Source organism: Trachurus japonicus, chromosome 2 (assembly GCF_045865225.1).
Source record: "Trachurus japonicus isolate A0001 chromosome 2, Traja_1.0".
NCBI lineage: Eukaryota > Metazoa > Chordata > Actinopteri > Carangiformes > Carangidae > Trachurus > Trachurus japonicus.
This window is the reverse complement of record NC_140908.1, coordinates 10,494,103-10,513,423: the sequence shown is the minus strand read 5'-3', so window position 1 is coordinate 10,513,423 and position 19,321 is coordinate 10,494,103. Positions and strand designations below refer to the sequence as shown.

The following is a 19,321-nucleotide window of genomic DNA, read 5'->3' as shown; positions in this document are numbered from 1 at the left end:
CATGTGAAGTATGGAATATGAAAGATCAGTCTATCAACAACACTAACCTACATTTGCTGCTCTAAAAACCTGATATCCGAGAGGCCTTTCCCTGGAAAAGTCCTCTGCTGACAGGAACTGATGCAATTTAATGTTTCCAATGGCAACAACAATCTGACGACCTCACTATGCGTTGTGATGGACTGGTAGATTAAAAGCATGGTTATTCTGTCCTTCTCTTTGAACAAACCAAGAGAGGATTTCCATTTACAATAGTATGTATATGTGTTGTAATGTGTCTTGTGTGGTTGTAAGACTCACCTTTGCAGATGAGGCCCTCCTTGGTGATGGCCTGCTTGCATATGTCACAACTCTTGGCCTTCTTGAATGGCTTCAGCTTAAAGGTGTGTGTGTGGACGCCCTCCAGCTCGTCGGGCTGATGGAAGAGAGAGAGAAAGAGGGGGGGGATCAGGAGTGAGTGGGTTGAACGGATGCCAGCAGGTCGACGGCCAATGGAAACACATTTGGTATTCAGCTATGATGCATTCGTCTATGGCTGCACATCAGGGTTTGACTGGTTCACTCATGTCTTTGTTTAATTTCGCTTTTTATTTCTTCATATGTAAGAAAACGTACAATTTTCCTCCTTAAAGAGCCGAGGAACAGGCTGTATACATTTAGTACTTTATATATAAGTTATAAAGAATAGAGAAAGTACTGTTTTCAGGATGAAAGGCGCCACTAATGTGTGAATTGTTTGCTTATCCTGATTTTTATTGATTTTAAAAATAGTTATGGTTTGATAAAGAGCAAGAACACCTTCAAAAGCAACATTTCTGAGAAAAAAAGTAGCAATATTTCAAAATGATTCACAAAACATCACATTTTCACATTTTTTCCACCACACGATATTGTTTTTTTGTAATTTAACAAAAGACCAAAGAGAAATTCATCTGTACGAACACACAATTTCATAACTGACATGACTTGATGTCACAATATTGCGAATGCATTGCACAACACACACACGCACACACACACTGACACAGTCCGCCCACCAGCAGAGGATGTTTTCACTTTGAAGTTCTCTAATTAAATGACTAATTAATGATGAAGAGGAGAGAGAGAAAAGCCTCACAGCAGCCAACAACCTCAAAAACTCTAGGAATGATGTAGGCCCGTGTATGTGCATGCACTGTACTCTCCGCATGCATATGTGTGTGTGTGTGTGTGTGTGTGTGTGTCAGAGGGGGGTTGGTGGGTGGCGCTGGAACATTTTTCTCAGCAGCCTGAGGACACGGCAGCTCTAGAAACTGCACCAAAACCTGAGCAGAGCAGTGAGGACACAGCTCCCGCCTCCCAAAAAGCAAAAGGTATCAAACCCCAATGATGATGATGATGATGATAATAATGTATGCATGCTGCTCGTGGCTTATCCGACGAATATCTGGCATATTGCGGCATTTCCAAAACTTTCCAAGGCCTGCAAACTGCTGTAAATAGGTCAGTGATATTCCACACAGCTAAATGTGACACTGATTGATTGACAGTGATCAGTTTTAACCATGATGCATTGTCTTTTCCACTTGTTTGGGTTGCATGTGCTTCAATCAGCTTTTATGCTATTGTAAAAAAAATAAAGGGCAAAAAAAAAAAGCTGTTTCATACTTTCCCAGTCTGAAGGTCAAACACATAAAGAAGGACAGACAGCAAATTCAAGATCTCCAAGCTTTTCTTCATCTGGCAGCTCCAAAGTCAGGCCAAGGAGAACAAACACCCTCCATCCCTCTGTCTGAACAGCCTCCTCAGTGAGTCATAATGATGATGTCATTTCCTTTGTGTATTTGTGCAGCTGGGCCGGTCTGGGCTGGGCTCCGCTGGACTGTAAATCGCAGTGAAAACTGCACTTTATATAGACACCTTGTTCCAACTATCACCTTGGAGGAATGACTGCCTCCAGGAATACTTAACACTAATTCGGCCAATCTGACAAATTATCAGTGAGTGCTTCCAATTATGTCTCTTATGTCACTTTCCAACTGTTGAGAAAAAGGTGAAACAAATAAATGAAGAGGAGACAAAGCGCATGTTCTTCCATCATCTCACAGTTTCACCGACTCCTACTGGAGATCTCACCTCTTTTACAATGTGCCACTAATTCACTCACTCACACAGATGGTGTGTGAGCCGCAGCCTACAACCATAACACTGTTTGCAGGTGCGATGAGGCTCCGTGATGAAAGAAAGAATAAGATGTGTAATCCTTTACTTCACTGCCCTGCAGCTCATTTTTTGGCGACTTTCTGAAGCTGCACAGCTTCTCTCTCTCACTCTCTTTCTCTCTCTCTCCGTGTGCTGCAGTCAATTTGGCTCAGAGCTTTTACAGAAGTGTATTTCTCAGCATTTTCGCTCCCCTATCTCCCTAAATCTTAATGGCTTTTGTCACACTGTGACACACTTGCTATAAGCTCCGGAGAGGAATCATGGCCGACCTTGGCTGCACAGGGCCAAAACACAGCGCGTTGCAACAGGTAGCTTCAAAGCAACAATATGCTACAGGCACTGATCATTCCTGTAAAAAAAAAAATAGACTTAATTAACAGCCACTCTGCCATCCGTCTCATTAGCGACCTGTGTTTGTTGATGTGCCGAACAGCAGCAGGTTTAAACACAGTCAGACCACAGACGCGTCTCCCACACACAGTTTCATTAAAGTGAGGGGATGTAATCTGAGCTGACTGACATCCATCATTACTCTCGCAGGACTGCTGAGCTAGACAAATTAAAAAGGACAATGTGAGAGGGGAAAAACAATATTGCAAAAGTGAAGAAATAGAACTCCCAGTGCATGCCTATCTAATTCAAATGCATTAATATTGGAATATTTCCTCTCCTTAGACATCAGGAGATATTTTCCAGTGGGTTAAGGTCAATATTTTTTATGTTATATATTTTCTATACATTAATAGAAACAAAATAAAAAACAGTTTTAGAGTACATAAGCCAATAAGGGACATCTTATGCAGTGGCCAGTTTTAAAAATAGCAGATGGAGCACGTTGGTGCCACTCTACAGCCATGATGTTAAAGATGACCTGGCATAAAGCCACCGCTTAAACCAATCAGACGCAGCCAGCTGTGTCACAGGCAGGTGCCATGGTTACCTGGCTGCCACGGCAACTTGGGTCAGTGTGTCCTGTCAAACAATGATGGATGAGGTAGGATTTTTAAAAAAGAGAGAGAAAGACATACAACGACAAGTTTGCACACACACATTCTCACCACACACACACACACACACACACACACACACACAGAAACATGCATGCCCTGGCACACAGGCCCACAGTGAGTATCGCCACAACAGGAGTGCAAATGGTTCTTGGACGACTGCCATGCAGCATCTGGGATTCAAGAGGGAAAAGGGCCTCAGCAGCTTAACTGGCAGGTAATCAACAAAGAGAGAAAGAGAGATCATAGCAGTCTCTGCCTCTTACAATGGAAATGACCCTCATTGTTTCACTGGCTCTCACACACTTCATTTTAGGAAAACGCTTTTGTCTTCAGGGAGTAAAAATGTCACAATTATGCACTGATACAGAAATCTGATTCTCTAGTCTAATGCGTGCCATCAGCTTTTTACAGTAACCACATAGGAGTCAATCATCTGCGACTTTCTTTTTTAATCTTTGCTGATGTGAGGCTGTTTGGATGTAATATGAGTTAAAAAAAAAAGATTAAATCATCTTCATGAATATAATATGGTGTTTTATGAATGACACCATGTGGAAATCTTCATTAAAGGAGACATATTATGCCCCCTTTCCACAAATTAAAATAGTTCCACAGTGTCTTAAAGACCTGTCTGTGACATGCTTTGGTCAAAATACCCCAAGGATCAAACATCACAGCTCTTTTCATCCTCTCAAAACAGCCCTGTTCAGAACGGCTGGTGTCAGTGCCTGTCCCTTTAAATGCAAATGAACCACTGCTTGCCCCGCCCCTTCTACCGGTCCCAGGTAGGGGTGGTGTTATGCAAATTCGAATCCTAGTTACATCACTGGAAGACAACTGAGGGAACAGCTCTTAAAACCACATGGATTTCAACCTAGGGAGCCTGAACATTACATATTTTTTTGTCAAGTCTCACATTTTGGGGGCCAGAAGGCAAGACAAACACCCAATAAAGAGTCTTCAAAAAGAGATATTTCAATAATATGTCCCCTTTAATGTTCAGCCAAGTTGATTTTTTGGTAAATAAAGCCTCATACATCACCGGCCAAAATCTGATCATTTATCATCGAAACTTGGAGTCCGTTTTCGATCTAAAAGACAGACACTTCGACATAGATGGCGCACATCTGAAAGCAGTCATCCACAAGACAAGCCGATGCAGAAAACTGACAACTCACAAGCCCTGTCCTCAGTGTCGTGTTAGAGCGAGACTCCCAGGAGAGGCCGGAGGGAGAAAATGGAGAGGAGAGTTATGTAGAGAGACAGACAGAGAAGCTAGAGAGGGGAAGGGAAATGGGTGTATATGGGGAGAAAAGGAGGGATAAAGGGATAGAGTGTACAGTCTAAGAGCTAGGGATGGAGAAAGAGGAGAGAAGGTGTTTTTGTGAGTGTGTGTGTCCAGGCATATAGACAGCAGGCCCAGTAAATCAAGGCTCTGTGCTCCTCTCCCCCAGTTGCACTTAGCTAATGAAAAGCATCACTACGCTACCTCGACCGCGACCCCACTTAGAGCCAAGACGAAGGAGCAGGAGGGAATTGAAAAGGGAGGGAGGGGGGTGAGGTGGTGAGACGACTCCGTCAAAGGCACCGCTCTGTCCTTCTGCTCAGAGACGACGCATAAACACAAATTAGCCGTGGCACATACAAATGATCCTAAAAGAAACGTGTGTCCAGTCACGCATTTGAACTAGATGAATACAGTACAAGGCCTCGTCCTGGTGGAAGATGGTTCAGAGTATAAACACAGTTTTAGTTCTTGCACAACTCCAAGAAGTTTGGCTTCAATTAAAACAGTTTCAGTTTGATGGTGGCCGTTTTGACAAATGTCAAGACTCATATAAATCTACTTCACAGACTGCCAGTGCTTAAAACTAAAAGAAAGATGGGAACACTTCGAGTGCCGTTTGATTGGTTGTTATTTGAATTCCAAAATCTCAAGCACATGAATAAAAACCACAGTTTATTCTTTGCGTTGCTCGTTGATTTGAAGCTAAACAGCAGCTCACCAGTTTCCTGCACTTTTTTAACCAAATTTTACACCCGACCGACAACAACGTATCTGAAATGAGAAGTGCTCTGAAGCTACACTCATTAACCGCCATGAATGGAGCGTCTCGGTATAAGGATAAACATCTGTAACCAGGACCTCCTGTTTTTTTGCCAGGTGCATATCTAGCGTCCACATCTGGCACTAAGCCCCAGACATCCAAATCCACATTCACACATGTGTCAACACAAACTTCCAGCTTCACTCCCATACGCATGGCCAACACGCCTCCTTCCAATGTAAAACTCCACATGTGGTTCCACTTAGGGCTCAGTTAGAGGAGCGTCTTTTTGCATGAATTGGAAGAATGGTTTTAAAAACACAAAGAGGGCCATGTTGGAGAGAAGATGTAGGCCACAGTATCATTTTGCATAATGATGTAATTTGACACAAACCCGGTGTAGTCCATTAATCGAGGGTCCCCTGATGTGCAATAAGTGTCTCATAGAAACAATTAGTGCAATAAATACAGGCCTTTGGAGATTAAAGTCAGACAGTGAAGACATTTTTAGCAGAATTTGTGTTTATCTGTGTAAAACTTAGCAGAAGGAACACATGTTCTTCTCCGGGGTGCAGTTTTTTTGTCTTTTTAAAAAATAAAATCAAGTGCTAAATATTCCTTCTTACACATAAACAATGGGGGTGACCCACAGTGAAAGGATTCCAGGATGAGGGACTACCTGGCTGATGGACGGGGAGCGAATGAGTCACTCCGGAGGCCAAGGGAAAAAAAAAAAGACAAAGACAAAGAATGCCAAGCCAAGCCCCAAAAAACACTGGACGACATGACTCAGTGAAGTCGAGCATGAGGAACAGGCCCCACAGAAAGTAACAGGCCGGGAGAAGAGAAAAGTCCTGCACCCCTTCCGAGATGAAAAAAAAAAAAAAAGCGGAGCCACACCTGCTTTCAATTTCCACCAAATTGAAATTCTGTCAGGAACAATGGGCGCCTTTGTGAGACAGAGAGAGAGAAAGAAAACCAGAATGAGAGACACAAAAAGAGGGGAAGCGAGACCCAGGATGATATTTGTTATATTTGTGTGTCAACATGTCCATGTTTCATACACTATCTCAATCCATGTGAACGATTTTTAATACAGTAAATATCTATAATGATCTACAGTATGGGTCAAATCAATGGAGTGATCCTCTTCAGATTATTTGTTCCTACGTCATAGTCTTTCCACATTTTCCCAAATTTTGTGAGACTCAGCATCACCTCGTGGGAAACTCTGCTCTCGTTGGCAGCCGCCGCTCTTGAACTCCGTCTGAATCTGTGATCTCAACGCGCAGATGGCATATCAAACGGCTGGAATTAGCGGGGTAGGGCTAAGACGAAGCCTGAGATTTGATTCCGATGGAGCTACACTGCCAGATCGCGTTTGTTTCACCCGCTTTACTCGGCACAGAAATCAGAGGCATCTTCAAATTCTACACGTCAAAGACCCTCTAAATTAACAAGTCTTAGCCATGACTCCCAGGCTGATGAGGTTCTGTCCTATGGCCCTCCATTTATGAACAGTTTTTACAGTGGATGAGAAAATAACAGAGGGGAGAGTGAAAGCTCTCATCAGGACAGTCATTGTTCTGGTTATAACCCCCAAGGGGCCTTCTTCGCTGTGATTATGGGCACATCGTGATTGGCAGATAGGAAGCACCCATGATCATAGGAAAGCATGTCTAGCAGGCTGTAACTGTATAGTCCACATGCACACTCTCTTTCAGTGGAGGTATATACATTTGGGAATTCACAAACAGCACAAATCAAGAAATATATGTAGCACATCAATCTGAATTTTTACAGCTTTACGGCGCTGATATAACACACGTCTTTCCCTTTCTACATCTATACATCATGGGAGTATGGATCAGTCTACAAGAACATATATATGAGTTCAGGATGTTTTATTTATGACAGTGAATACAGCCGATCCCAGTGGTCCGACAGTGTGGGCCGGTTGCCAGATTGTAGTAGATTCCTCCTCCAAGCATCAGCAAACTCAGAAACACTGCAAGTTCCATGTGTGTGTGATGTTATAATGTATGGATGCATCAAATCTACCTGCAAACATGTACACTTCTGTGTGTGTGTACGTGAGGACGCAGCTGTTATACTGTTTGCGCTAACGTGCGATATGATCAATACCAGATGCCGACTGAGAGACACAAAGATCAATGAGCTGTGATCATGAAGTCTAGGCCGCTTATGATCATTAGTCGACTGCTAATGAACTTAGAATGCCGCGTTTGCGAACGAGCTCCCCTCTCTTTGAGTTAATGTCAGAGATAAGAGGACAAAAACAACACATACTGTAAGTGTTAACACAACAGACACGCACACTGCAAAAATTCAAAATCTTACCAAGAATATTTGCCTTATTTCTAGTCAAAATAAATCTCATTCTACTTAAAATAAGACTCATCACATTAAAAGCAGCTTGTTTTTAGACACTTTTTACTTCTTTCAAGCAGATTTTCACTTGAAATAAGTAGAAAAATCTGACAGTTGAGTAAGTTTTTCTTTCTTATTACAAGCACAAAAAACTTGCTTTCACTGGAAATGATCTAAAAACAAGTTAATTTTTAGGTGATGAGTCTTATTTTAAGTGGAAAGAGATTAGTTTTGACTAGAAATTAGACATTTTGACAAGAAATAAGACAAATATGCTTGGAAAGATGTAGAGTTTTTACAGTGCAGCTTTGAAATGTGTATATATAGTATACATATCAAATTCCTGCTTATTCTGCTGATTTGCACACTGTTGTGTAATTTTAATTAACTGCAGTGTTATAGCGATTATTTCAAGTGCTTCTACATTCTTGTTTCCAATAGTCTGCAGACAGATCTAGTCTGCAGCATCCCAGCCAACATCTACTAAACTACATGGGCAGAGATCCAGGCTCGGGTATGAAAAGTGAGGGTAGAGCTAGTGCCCAGGGGAAGTGCGCTGAAGCTGGGTCACGGGCCGGCTGGTGGTGGCCTGGGGGGCCCGCAGGGAGGCATCCGGTCACATCGCATATAAATCACCTGTTCAGACATATACACAGAGCATTGTTAAGCTGCAGCGATGGGGTCACTCTCCAGAGGACGGTCCGGTTTCTCCAAGATACAGCGCCACGCAGCACGCGCGTACTGGTTAGAAGAAGAAGGACGGAGCTCCAGAGAGCTGGAGGGATCTCTAACAGCGGACAGCCAGCCTGTGTGGCAGCTGAAGAGGACATGAGGTCCCTTTGGAGGCTGTAAACTAAAACTAGGTCTGAGTGCAGTTTCATGTCACATGGAGGTGGACATCATCATCATCACAGCCACAAATATCATCACCGTTTTTATTTCCATGCTGGAAAAAATGAACTTTTTTTCCTGTAAAGTACTTTTTCCCCCCTTAACCACATCAACAGCTCTCAGTTCACAGTATAAAGTAATAAAACAGAGCAATAAAGTTTGGACAGTACTTATTCCAGAGGGTCAAATCCTCATAATCAGCAGTTCCCTGATGAAGCCACTTGAGATAATTTGACCCTTTACGTTGTCCAATATTTCAAAAATAGCCCATTAATTGGATTTACACTCAAGTTGAAGATGTCCTCTTTTCATATTTTTATTTTTAATATATGTTTCCAACATTTAGACTCAAACTATCCAAATTAGGTGGAGATACACTGTTATGTTTTTAATATGTACGGTAAAAGTATTGATGCTGTTACAGATACAGCACATAGAGACGCAGGGACAGACTCATTACTCAGATGAATCTCCTCACTCAGCGCCAGCTAATCACCAGGTATGTCCTGACATACACTCTTGTTAGCGGCGGGGAAACGGCATTCCTAATACACACTGGGCCACACACATACGAGCGTGCACACAGGAGACACACTCATACAGAGGTGACACACACACACACACACAGAGGCGTGGCGGGCAGTAACAGTCCAATCAAAGCCTGATTGATTTTCAGAGCTCTCGGGGGATTCTGTCCAGTCAATAAGGGACTCTGTTAGACAACTGAAGACATGATGGATCTGCCATACGTCTTGGCTTTCAGTGTACGGCTGCCTTCTACTGGACTATGACATAGAAGTGGTCTGTGAGCTGCCTCTAACAGATTTGTTATATCGGAAAGTGTGTGTGTTTTATCATTCTATATAAGAATTAAAGGGATAGTTCAACATTTTGGCAAATTGGCCTATTGCCAGGAACGTTACGAGACAGAGTTGTTTTCAAGGCAAATGCCTTGAGACTGCTTGCCAAAAAACTGACCATGACGGGAACGCACATCAGTGGTTTTGCATGAATTTACATCGAAAACAACTCTGTCTTGTAATGTTGCATTATTATCTCATAGCGTGGTGAATGTGCAGGTCACAACTTGTCCATGAGAGTGTTTTGGAGTTGTTGGATTGTGTATTTGATGAGTGAAACCAAGAAATCCCATTAGCCTCTGTAGTGTAGCTCTGAGCAGCTCGCCACTCTGCTCTGCCATTCTAAAAACAGCTTGCACCGACAATTAAAGGTCACAAACCTACTGCTAAAACTATAGGGATTATGGCAATGGGCCAATCTGCCAAAATGTTGAACTATCCCTTTAACAACAACAGCCATTTAGCGTCAAATAAACCACAAGAAAGCTAAAAAATTAAGGAAAACCACCAACAACATTAACAAGAAGTTAGTTATTTTATAGACATGTGATTCTTTAACCTCCTCTACCATAGTGAGAGTTGTTTTAATTTTATTTTGCCCATAAAAGAGTTGGGGGGAGTGTGTATACTTGAGAGTGACACTGGATGTTTAATGTAATTAAGTGGAGCTATTTTGAGAGGCACATCCAATTGAGGTTATTTTAACTGACTTCCGTGTTTCTGTTGGAGTACTCAATCATAGAGAAACAGCTAGTGCTGAGGTCAAAGTGCCTGTTGGCTACATGTGGTAATATTCTTGCTCTTGGGGAGAAAGAGAGAGTCACTCCTGCCTGCACAGATGGGATTAACCGTGATTTATTGTTTGCTTGAGCAGAAGTTCCATCCATCTCATGCAAACAAAGCTTCCCAACCTTCTTTACCATGCAGCCAATCACTCATGGAAGCCAGAATCAGAGTTTTAAGAGGGAAGAGTGGTGCTTTCTGTTTTGATACAGCAGAAAAGTGGTTGGCATGAAGAAAAAAAAAGAAGGGATGTCTTTATCCTGACACTGGAACGTAATCCCTGGTTTTAATGGAGAGCCATGGCTGCACTGGGGAAAATAGCAGGAAACTCTTCAGCGAATTATGTAAAAAAAAAAAATCATATCGTCGATGTTGTGTTGTTGTTACACACTCATGGCGGGGCTGCTTAGCATATTGTAGGGCTGTAATGAGCTCGCAGAAGTGTTTGGCCAGAGCTGGAGGAGCTAGCCTGCATTTGTGGCTGTTTCCGTCAGCGTGTCAAATCTAATATTCTCTCTCTGTGCATGGGGCTGATAAATTATTAATAGCATGTATTTGAGGAGCTTTCTTAGAACCCACTCCTCGCACGTCACTCAGCCTCTGCTCGTTACTCTTCCTCCTCCTCCTCTCTGCTGATGTCACTCATCAAGACTTCCCCTCTCTCTGTCCTCCCCAGTTGTCTCTCTGTTGTTGACGTGCAGGGCGATAACGTTGCATGTGGACAACCCCGGTGTCTCACTTTGCGTATGAACTGCGTGAGAGCTTTTCCCTCCGCCCCTTCCTCCTTCCCCCTTCCATCTAAATGGCTCACTCCTCCACTGCAAGCTACAGAAAAGTAGGACAGATGCTTCATTTAACACTTGGGTGTGATCATTACGCACTGTGTATACATTATAAAGCAAAAGAAGCAATAAATCAACACTGCTTCAGTGCAGCCGAGAGGAAAGACCCTGTGTTTTATGTGGCTGAGGAGCATCTTCACACATAAAGCAAGTCCTCAACAGTGACTTTATGTGAATACACAGGAAGAAAGCTGCTCCATATTCAGTTTTCTAATGCCAAACACAACTTTGTGCTTGTCCAGGGGGTGTGCTGGGCTGGCATGCCTGACTTTTTTCCTTCTTACTATTAACCGAGATGCTGTGTGGAAAGCCCCCCTTGTTCCTGACACACTCAGTCAGTCCCAGATAGAAGGAGAAGCGAGCAGCAGCAGATTAAATTATACAGGAGAAACCAGAAATAGCTCCAGAGCCGAGGCCGCGTGGACTCAACGCAAGAACACACACCGATGCGAGTCGCCACAGAGCAAGTCAACTAGATTAGTCCTCCCCGGATCACGGAACTCGGCCGACTACTGTAGATTTGCTCATCGAGCTAGTCCGTGCAGGGTGGGACGAATGAGAAAGGACCACTTGACCTTTAGTGAGTAGAATATCCTTCGAATAAAACTCCAACTTTAAGCCAAACATCGAACACATGCAAGACTTGGAGGCCACCTCTGATTTCAGAGGAAACCTGTTTAGATGGTTATTTAGAAACCTCTGAGGAGAGAAACCATCAGGTGGATCATTCACGTGACTAATGCAGGTACCCACTCTCATGCATGTAAATACTGATTCTCCACAGAATCCTTTTTCCATGATGATGCTGACCTTTTTGCTCATCACTGACCCACATACAAGCTTGCATACATCCCCGACAATGGTTTCCTTACCCAAAACATGCAGGAGAGGCAAACCCAGGTCCTGGCCCTCCCTGCCAGAGCAGAGGGCATAGACAGAGACACAGAGGGCATTCTGGAAAAAGAAAAAAAAAAAAAGAAGTGCCACCCCGAGGGCTCTCCAGGCTCACGGCAGAAATCCACAATATTCCCAGAAATTCCCGGCGGTTTCACGTCGTCTCTGGCGACACAGATCCATGCCAGACGTGCGAGGTGCACACGGGGTGGGAAAGGGAATGCTGCTCTCGTTTTGTCTCTCTGATGGCCTTAGTCAGTCTCTCTCATCTGAGCTCCCTCCCTCTCTCGCTTGCTCTACCTCCTCCAGTGCTGCTCCTTCACTCTCTCTCTTGTTCTCTCACTCGCTTCTGCCTTCCTCTCCGTCCTTCTTGAAGTGTGGTAACTTTATTCCATGAAGGAAAGGGGGGAGGTGAATCCTGGCCTTTATTTTTCTCCCTGCCAGAACTCCCCTCTCCTCAAATGATCCTTGTTAGTCCCTCCTTTCTCCTTTTCCCCTTTACACACACACACACATACACACACACACTCCATTCATTGACCCCCCTCCACCCCGTTTGGCTTTCCTTGCATTGCATACCTCACCTCTCTTTCCCTCCACCTCTCTTCTGCAAGCATGCTCGCTCATGTCTGTGCTAATGTCACTTCAATTTTTCATCGGCAACCCCTTCCTGTTTCCAGATCTCCTCTCCTCCTTCAAAATATCTGGAGCGCTCGCCAGCAGCTGCCGGGATGCAGCCGAGTGGTCAGACAAACAGATATTGTATACACAGGTGTACATGGAGGCACATACTTCTCCTGCTGAACACTGGTGTTACCACTTAAGTTCAAAAAACTGTTTATATTGAACGGCTGAGTACTTACAATGCAGCTTTTCAGTCTTTAAGCTGCCTAAAAACTGATAAAGGATCAGTTTGTCATGAGATATGAGCCAGTACTGGTAGCACAATGTTAAATCAAGATTCACACATTTCTATTGATTAGAATTACCTGTTATTGTATTGTTGAATATACTTTTTGTATGCATATAAGTTGGTCAATGCTTGCAGATCCTGTGAGCAAACTTAACATGCATGCATTTCTGAGCACATGTGCGAGGGATTACTATATGCATGTGTACATCTATATAAAGTACAGCACTGAATCAACATTATATCAGCAGTGCGGACACATTACATCACTCCACAGTCAGATCCATAAAGGGCTAAGAGCCAATTCATTTTGAGAAAACACCCTCTATTGATCCCTGCTGCACTCCATCATTTCCACTGTAACAGTTACCTCGATCCATAGGCTAACCTGACACATAATCTGTGTGTGTGTGTTTGTATGTGCATGTGTGCCTCTGTGTGAACTCTATTAACATAAAGTAAGCAAGGAGCACAGTGTGGACATGTTATAAAGAAATGCTGGATGTGCAAAGGCACGTCATGTTAGCTCCTGAGCTGGTTTTCCAATGGATTTGGTGCCAGTGTTGGATACACGACAGTCAGTGTTTCCCTGCAGCCAGCTGGTCTAAACTGGGTTGCTAGCAGCCTCTAGTGGCCTCCAACCAACCCTCAGACACTCTGCAGATGCTAAGCGGTGCTTGTGCTTGTCTGCATACACAGCTTAAGCATGCAGTTTGTTTGTTTTTTCCATCTCTGGATGCAGCCAGAATAGCCATTTAAGTGATATTTACTACCTGCAAAAAGCATTGATTTTGGGGCTGCTATTGGGAGGGGTGTATTTTCTCAGTACAACATTTTTGCACAGTGAGGTCAGGTTCTTATTCCCTTATTCCCAATGCAACATGCCGGAGCTCACTGAAAACACACAGGCAGGCAGACAGGCACACACACACACACTTACACATTCACTTTGTCCTCCCTCCACAGAATTGTCCTCATGGAAAAAGGGATTTAGACCATCATGGGACAGTAAAACTCTCCATTAAAGCCCAGACTAACGACATTAACAGCCTGCTGTAGCTATTTAAAGGTTGGGGGAACTTTAATACACAAGTACATGTGCTGACAAATGCACAGAGAAAGCGATATTTGATCACCAGCTCCACCAATGCAAACACACCCCCAGACAAGATGTTCAAATATTTTGGTTGTATTAGAGAGAAGAGAAGAGAAGAGAAGAGAAGAGAAGAGAAGAGAAGAGAAGAGAAGAGAAGAGAAGAGAAGAGAAGAGAAGAGAAGAGAAGAGAAGAGAAGAGAAGAGAAGAGAAGAGGAGAGGAGAAAAAAAAGAAAAAGCAGTGGATGGGTTGAAGAGAAGTATTCCACATTGACTCTGCAGTCTCCTCTTCTGTCACTGGAGAATCCATCACATTAAAGCTTTAATGCTAGAATAACAAAGCATCCATCATGCTGAACGCCAGCCCAGAATACACTGAGCCATTCAGTGGAAGTCTGCAATTCTCTGGGCACCGTACCTGCACAGCAACTCGCCACGGCCGGCCAATATTTCTCAGTGTGAAAGGTAAGCTGGGAGCATGTGATAAATACAACGAGCAATGAATGAGGTTTTCATGCATATGCTGGAGAGGCAATCTAGGGGGAGAGAATAAGGAGCCATTCAGTGGACAGGTTTCCCATCACCCTCCTCTCTTTTGGCTGTCTGCAGTACTGCCTGATGTGAATTTACTGCCCGGGGGGACATTAGTTAAATGAATAGGGAAGCAAGTAAACACCAAATACAGAAGAGAAGGGAGGAAACAAGGAGAGAAAGGAGGAATCAGATGCAACAGATGTAAAGAAAAACAGAGAGGATAGGAGACATGAGGGGATGAAAAGGATGAAAGGAAAGGAAACAGAGAGACATGAGGAAAGAGATGATTCAAGGGAAGAAACGGAAAGGAAGATAAATTGGAGCGACAAGGAGATAGGATGTGAGGAGACGGTTCTACCCCTCCATAGTACCACAATAGTGTCTCCATAGTAACACACATGGAGAAAGCCTTTACGCATCATCATGCCGCTGCCTCCCTCCCTCTGTTGCCACATCTCTTCCCTATACAAAAGCCTCAGCCCTTCACAGTCAACCACACGCCACGCCGACAATGTTCTCAGCACCATCTCCTGTAGTAACCCGGCCCTATCGTGCGGGAACTGCCGCGTGAGCCCCGTTGCCATGGAAACTGAACACCTCAGGGCGGTCCTCGGAGGGGAAGACACAGAGCCTTACCTCTCCACTTTCACCTCCCCAGTCGGTCACGTGACCAGCTCTCGGTGCTGCAGCTGGAGCGACAGCGCAGCAACAGTCTGAATGGTCGTTGTGGTGGTGCGCACTGTGAAAAAGTGACTGAAAAATGCCATTTGGAGACATGGATCTCATTTAATTAGTTGAATCAAACAAGATGAGGGATGCAGTGTACGTCTAACCGGAGTTCAGCTGCCTGATGGCCTGATACTGCTGCTGAGTGTTGCGGTAACAAGGAAAACAGTCTGTGTGCTGGATGAAATATCAAAGTTGATCATATCGGGAGAAAAATGAAGTTTTGATTAAGTGCAATAGAACTTTTTTCCCCACAATATTCTAGATTACTGGAAAAGAGAAAGAATAAAGAAGGCTGCAACACTGGTATTCAGATAAATAACTAGAATATGTTGAGTGTATGTGAAAACGAGTTGAAATATTCTTGTAAGCTACTGCAAAGGGTCAAATACAGACAAAAAATAGATGTATATGAATGTTCCCAGTGTATAAGAACCAAGGGTAAAGATGTGGGCCATGCCTAAAGGCTACATGTCTATATCTATATCTTAGAGGTGGAGCAAGTGGAGCATCTGTCCCATTTTACAGTACAGGTGCATATATACGTAGGTGGAAGATGTTGCAGATGTCCTCTCTCTATAAAAAGGCTGGGGTCAGTTGGTGAATAAGCCTCCATGTACCACACTGATTTATGGATGGTTTGCATACGAGTGTTTCTGGGGGTGATAACATTTCAAACAAAAGAGAAAAATCGTCTGTGACCGAATGTACATAATAGGTTGTGGTTTCATTGCATGGAGTCGAAGAGTGTGTATGTGCACTAACAAGCTCCACACACATACAAGAGAGTGCGACAGGGGGGGGGGGGGGGGGTGTAGTTGGATAGAGCGCGGGTGTAGAGATAAGGAGCTGCGGCAATGGGGTGGGGAGGGGTGGTGGTGGTGGTTGCTGCTGGTGTTGGTGTTGGTGCTGATGGGAGGGTGTTGGGGGGGGGGGGTTGCTGGAGGAGACGGGCGGCTGCAGCACTGCATGCCACGGCGTCACCATGAACCAAATTCCCATCATCATCATCATCACCGGACTTTATAACAGCACACGGCTGCCCGAGCAGTTCTCATACGCAACAGCAGAGCGCTGGCAGTGGAGGGAGAGTTACAGCACTGCAACACTCAAGTTTCCACCGAGATCCATGTCCAGGATTAAAGCTTTAGCCAAAGTTGGGGATTAAAACGTAGAATATAAGGGCACATGAAAAGCCCCATTACTTTATGGTAATATTCTCACTCAGGGGCCGATCATCTTTAAAGAAAAAACTGCTGAGGGTGCAATGCATTATGCCGTTTGGTCACTGTTTGCAATGCATTACGCCGTTTGGTCACTGTTTCCAGGCGTAGGACCATTACACACACACAAAAAAAGGTGTCTTTGATTGAGAAATGTTTGTGCAGAGAACATTAAAAAAAAATCCAACCCATCACCATTCATCAGAGGATCACCTCAGGCACTGTTTCTGGTGTCCTCACATGTGTGTAAGTGCGCATGTAGGAGTGTGAGAAGAGGAAATAGTGCAATTTAGACATACCGGAGTTGTAACACATGATTGATTATCTGCTAAAGGGAAGCAAAAAGGCAAAGATTGCAGTGCAGGTTTTGCAAAAAAAAACAAAAACGTTGGTTTCAAGGGGAAGCAGACCAAAAAAAAAAAAAAAAGCCAGAGTGTGCATTGAGCTGATACCATTCAATGAACTCAGATTGGCCTTTCTCGCTCATACACATGTGCAAAAACGACCGTCGGAATATGGCGCAGGGGATGAAAGACTCACAACCCCCTCATCAAAAACCAGCAAATACAGCATGACGTGCAATGGAAGGAGATGAATGGGGGGGTGAAGCGGGAGCTCTTTCTTGGGAATACGCAAACCCCCCCAATAATGGTGCATTACAATTCTGCAGATGTGAAAGCAAGGTGACCCTATGTATCAGGAGAAGGGGAATCATTTTGCTCCTTGGTGGCTGTTGCAAAAAAAAGTGGCAAAATCCAAATTTTGATCCCACCATCTTTATCTGGAGCAGCTGCCTGGAGATCACTTGGAGATGTAACACTGACCTTGAGTCAGCACTTAGGAGGGACAACCAACCAGCCTTCCAGAAGCCCATGGTCCATGGACCAGCTCGTTTTCACAGCTACGTCATTTGGTGGTTTAGGGTAAAGCCGACTGTACGCATGTAACGGCTGAGTGGTATGACCGAGAACAAGGCCCATCCTGATGTATATTTCATGCAGGATGAGAATCCCAGATGTTTGATGGCATTTTATTGTCAAAGCAAGTCACCTGGATGGGTTGAAGTGAGGCATGAAAGACGACACGTGCAAGGAAGTCGTCCTGTAAGTCCAACTGAATTGCACCCCCTTTTCCTCCACGAAGCCTTACCTTGTCTCGCTTGGCCCCCCGCAGAGGAAAGAAGCAGGCGAAGAGGAACTTGCCCCAGCTGATGACGGCAGCCAGGCACCAGTTGAGGCGAGCCATGCCTGCGTCTGTCCCGTCTCGTCTGCCAGCCTCTTATCTCCCACCCCCCACTCGTCTCCGGGGTTAGGATCCTGCTACCCCCCCCTAAAAAGAAGGATGTCAAGCGGGGGGGGAAAAAAGCAGGAGACCCTCTTGTCCTAGTCCGTGGCGCTGAATTGAACTGAAAAGCTTCCTTCAAGTCAGACGATGCGACGACTGGGGATTTATTTTCCTTTCAGTGGATTTTCTTTTTCTTTTTTTTTGTGTGCAAATTTTGGCTACCTGTCTGGATGTGTGTCTGCAATCCCAATTTTCATGGGGGGGGACAAGGAGAGGAGGGGAGGAAGGGGATGGCCAGTGAGAAGCTGCTGGCGTCCCACAAACAGACTAGACCCTTGGACGGTCTTGAGGGACCAAGAGCATCGAGAGCCTAAAACTGTCCTCCTGTCTTTCCATCCATCTGTCTCTTCCGTCTCCACAGCTCTAGATGAGTCAGTCTTCAAAGTGTGATGAGCACCGTCGGCTGCATAATGCGAAGAGCCTGTCGCTGATCGACGACACAGTTACACATAACACACGCGCACGCTGGCATGCCCGCACTCACTGTCTCTCACGCACGCGCGCACACACATTCATGCACAAAAAAAAGAAGAAAAAGAAAAAGAAAGGAGAAAAAAAAGCTGTCCTGGCACATACATCCACCGGTAGAAGAGCCCCCCTCTCTCATCACACGGCTCCCCTCCAAGCTCAGGATCCCCGGTGCTTCACGCTCACACACTCCGCTTACACACACTCCTCTCGCTCTCTTCCTCTCTCTCTCACTCTCTCTTTCTCGCTCTGTGCTGCTCTCTCTCTCTCTCACACACACACACGTACACACATACACTGATGCTGCAGCACTTACTCAGCCAGCGCGGGAGGAGGGGAGCAAAAGAGTGAGGAGGAGGAGGAGGATGGGGAGGAGGAGGAGGAGGGGGGGAAAGGGAGAAATGATTGGGAACAGAACGGTTGAAAGAGAAAGGGAGAGAAAAAAAAAAGACAGAAAACAGAAGGGGCTTCTATTGAGAACGACTGGTTCAGTGTATTCAATCTGTGTTGATATTTCAGAGTGTCACTGGAGAGAAGACAGGAAAAGAAAGTGTGCATCAAGTAGTGACAGAGAGAGGACTGAAAGAGTGAATGGAGGAGTCAAAATGGACGGATGAGAGACATCAGGAGGGGAATGACAAAAAGGGGGAAGGCGGCGAATGGCAGGAGAAAGGAAGAGGCAGGAGGGGAGAATGTGTTGGAGAATATTGAGCAGAGACACACACCAGCCTGCGCAATACACTCACAACAAAAAAAAAAAAAACACGGACGCACAGCAGCCATCGCGGTGCACGGCTGATTCAAGGCAGATGATTGTGGAGTGTGTGGAGAATTGGGTCGAAGGGAGGAGAGGGAGAAAGGATAGAGGATGGCAGGAAAGGAGAGGAGCAGGGTGTTGAATCATTGTGTCTTGGGTGATTATTTCCCCTCTCTCCCTCTCTCTCCTAGATACACACACACACACACACACACACACAGACGACTGCAGGTGGTGCACAGGCTCGTTCACTGTGCTGCAGTCTCTCTACGCTTCAGTGGGAGCACATTTTCACTGCAGAACGCTTTTCTCTGCTACAACCACCACCACCACCGACCCCCCCT

The 19,321-nt window shown here is 44.7% G+C and overlaps 1 protein-coding gene across 29 annotated transcripts in view; it reads right to left on the bottom strand.

Annotated features, from left to right (window-relative positions):
• The window catches only part of tns1a (tensin 1a), a 74,747-nt gene extending 56,216 nt beyond the window's left edge, over positions 1-18,531 (bottom strand). For 16 of the 29 annotated variants that reach the window (XM_085800422.1, XM_085800209.1, XM_085800243.1 and 13 more), the window contains exons 1-2: positions 17,558-18,437; positions 301-415 (exon numbers count right to left, since the gene is read on the bottom strand). In XM_085800422.1, coding sequence (XP_085656548.1) covers positions 301-415; positions 17,558-17,653 — 211 coding nt within the window. In that variant the 5' untranslated portion in view covers positions 17,654-18,437. Of the gene's footprint in view, positions 1-300; positions 416-11,899; positions 12,412-17,557 lie in introns of those variants that run through there. The other 13 variants (XM_085800345.1, XM_085800467.1, XM_085800386.1 and 10 more) reach the window with 12 other exon arrangements.
• Between the last annotated feature and the right edge of the window lie 790 nt (positions 18,532-19,321).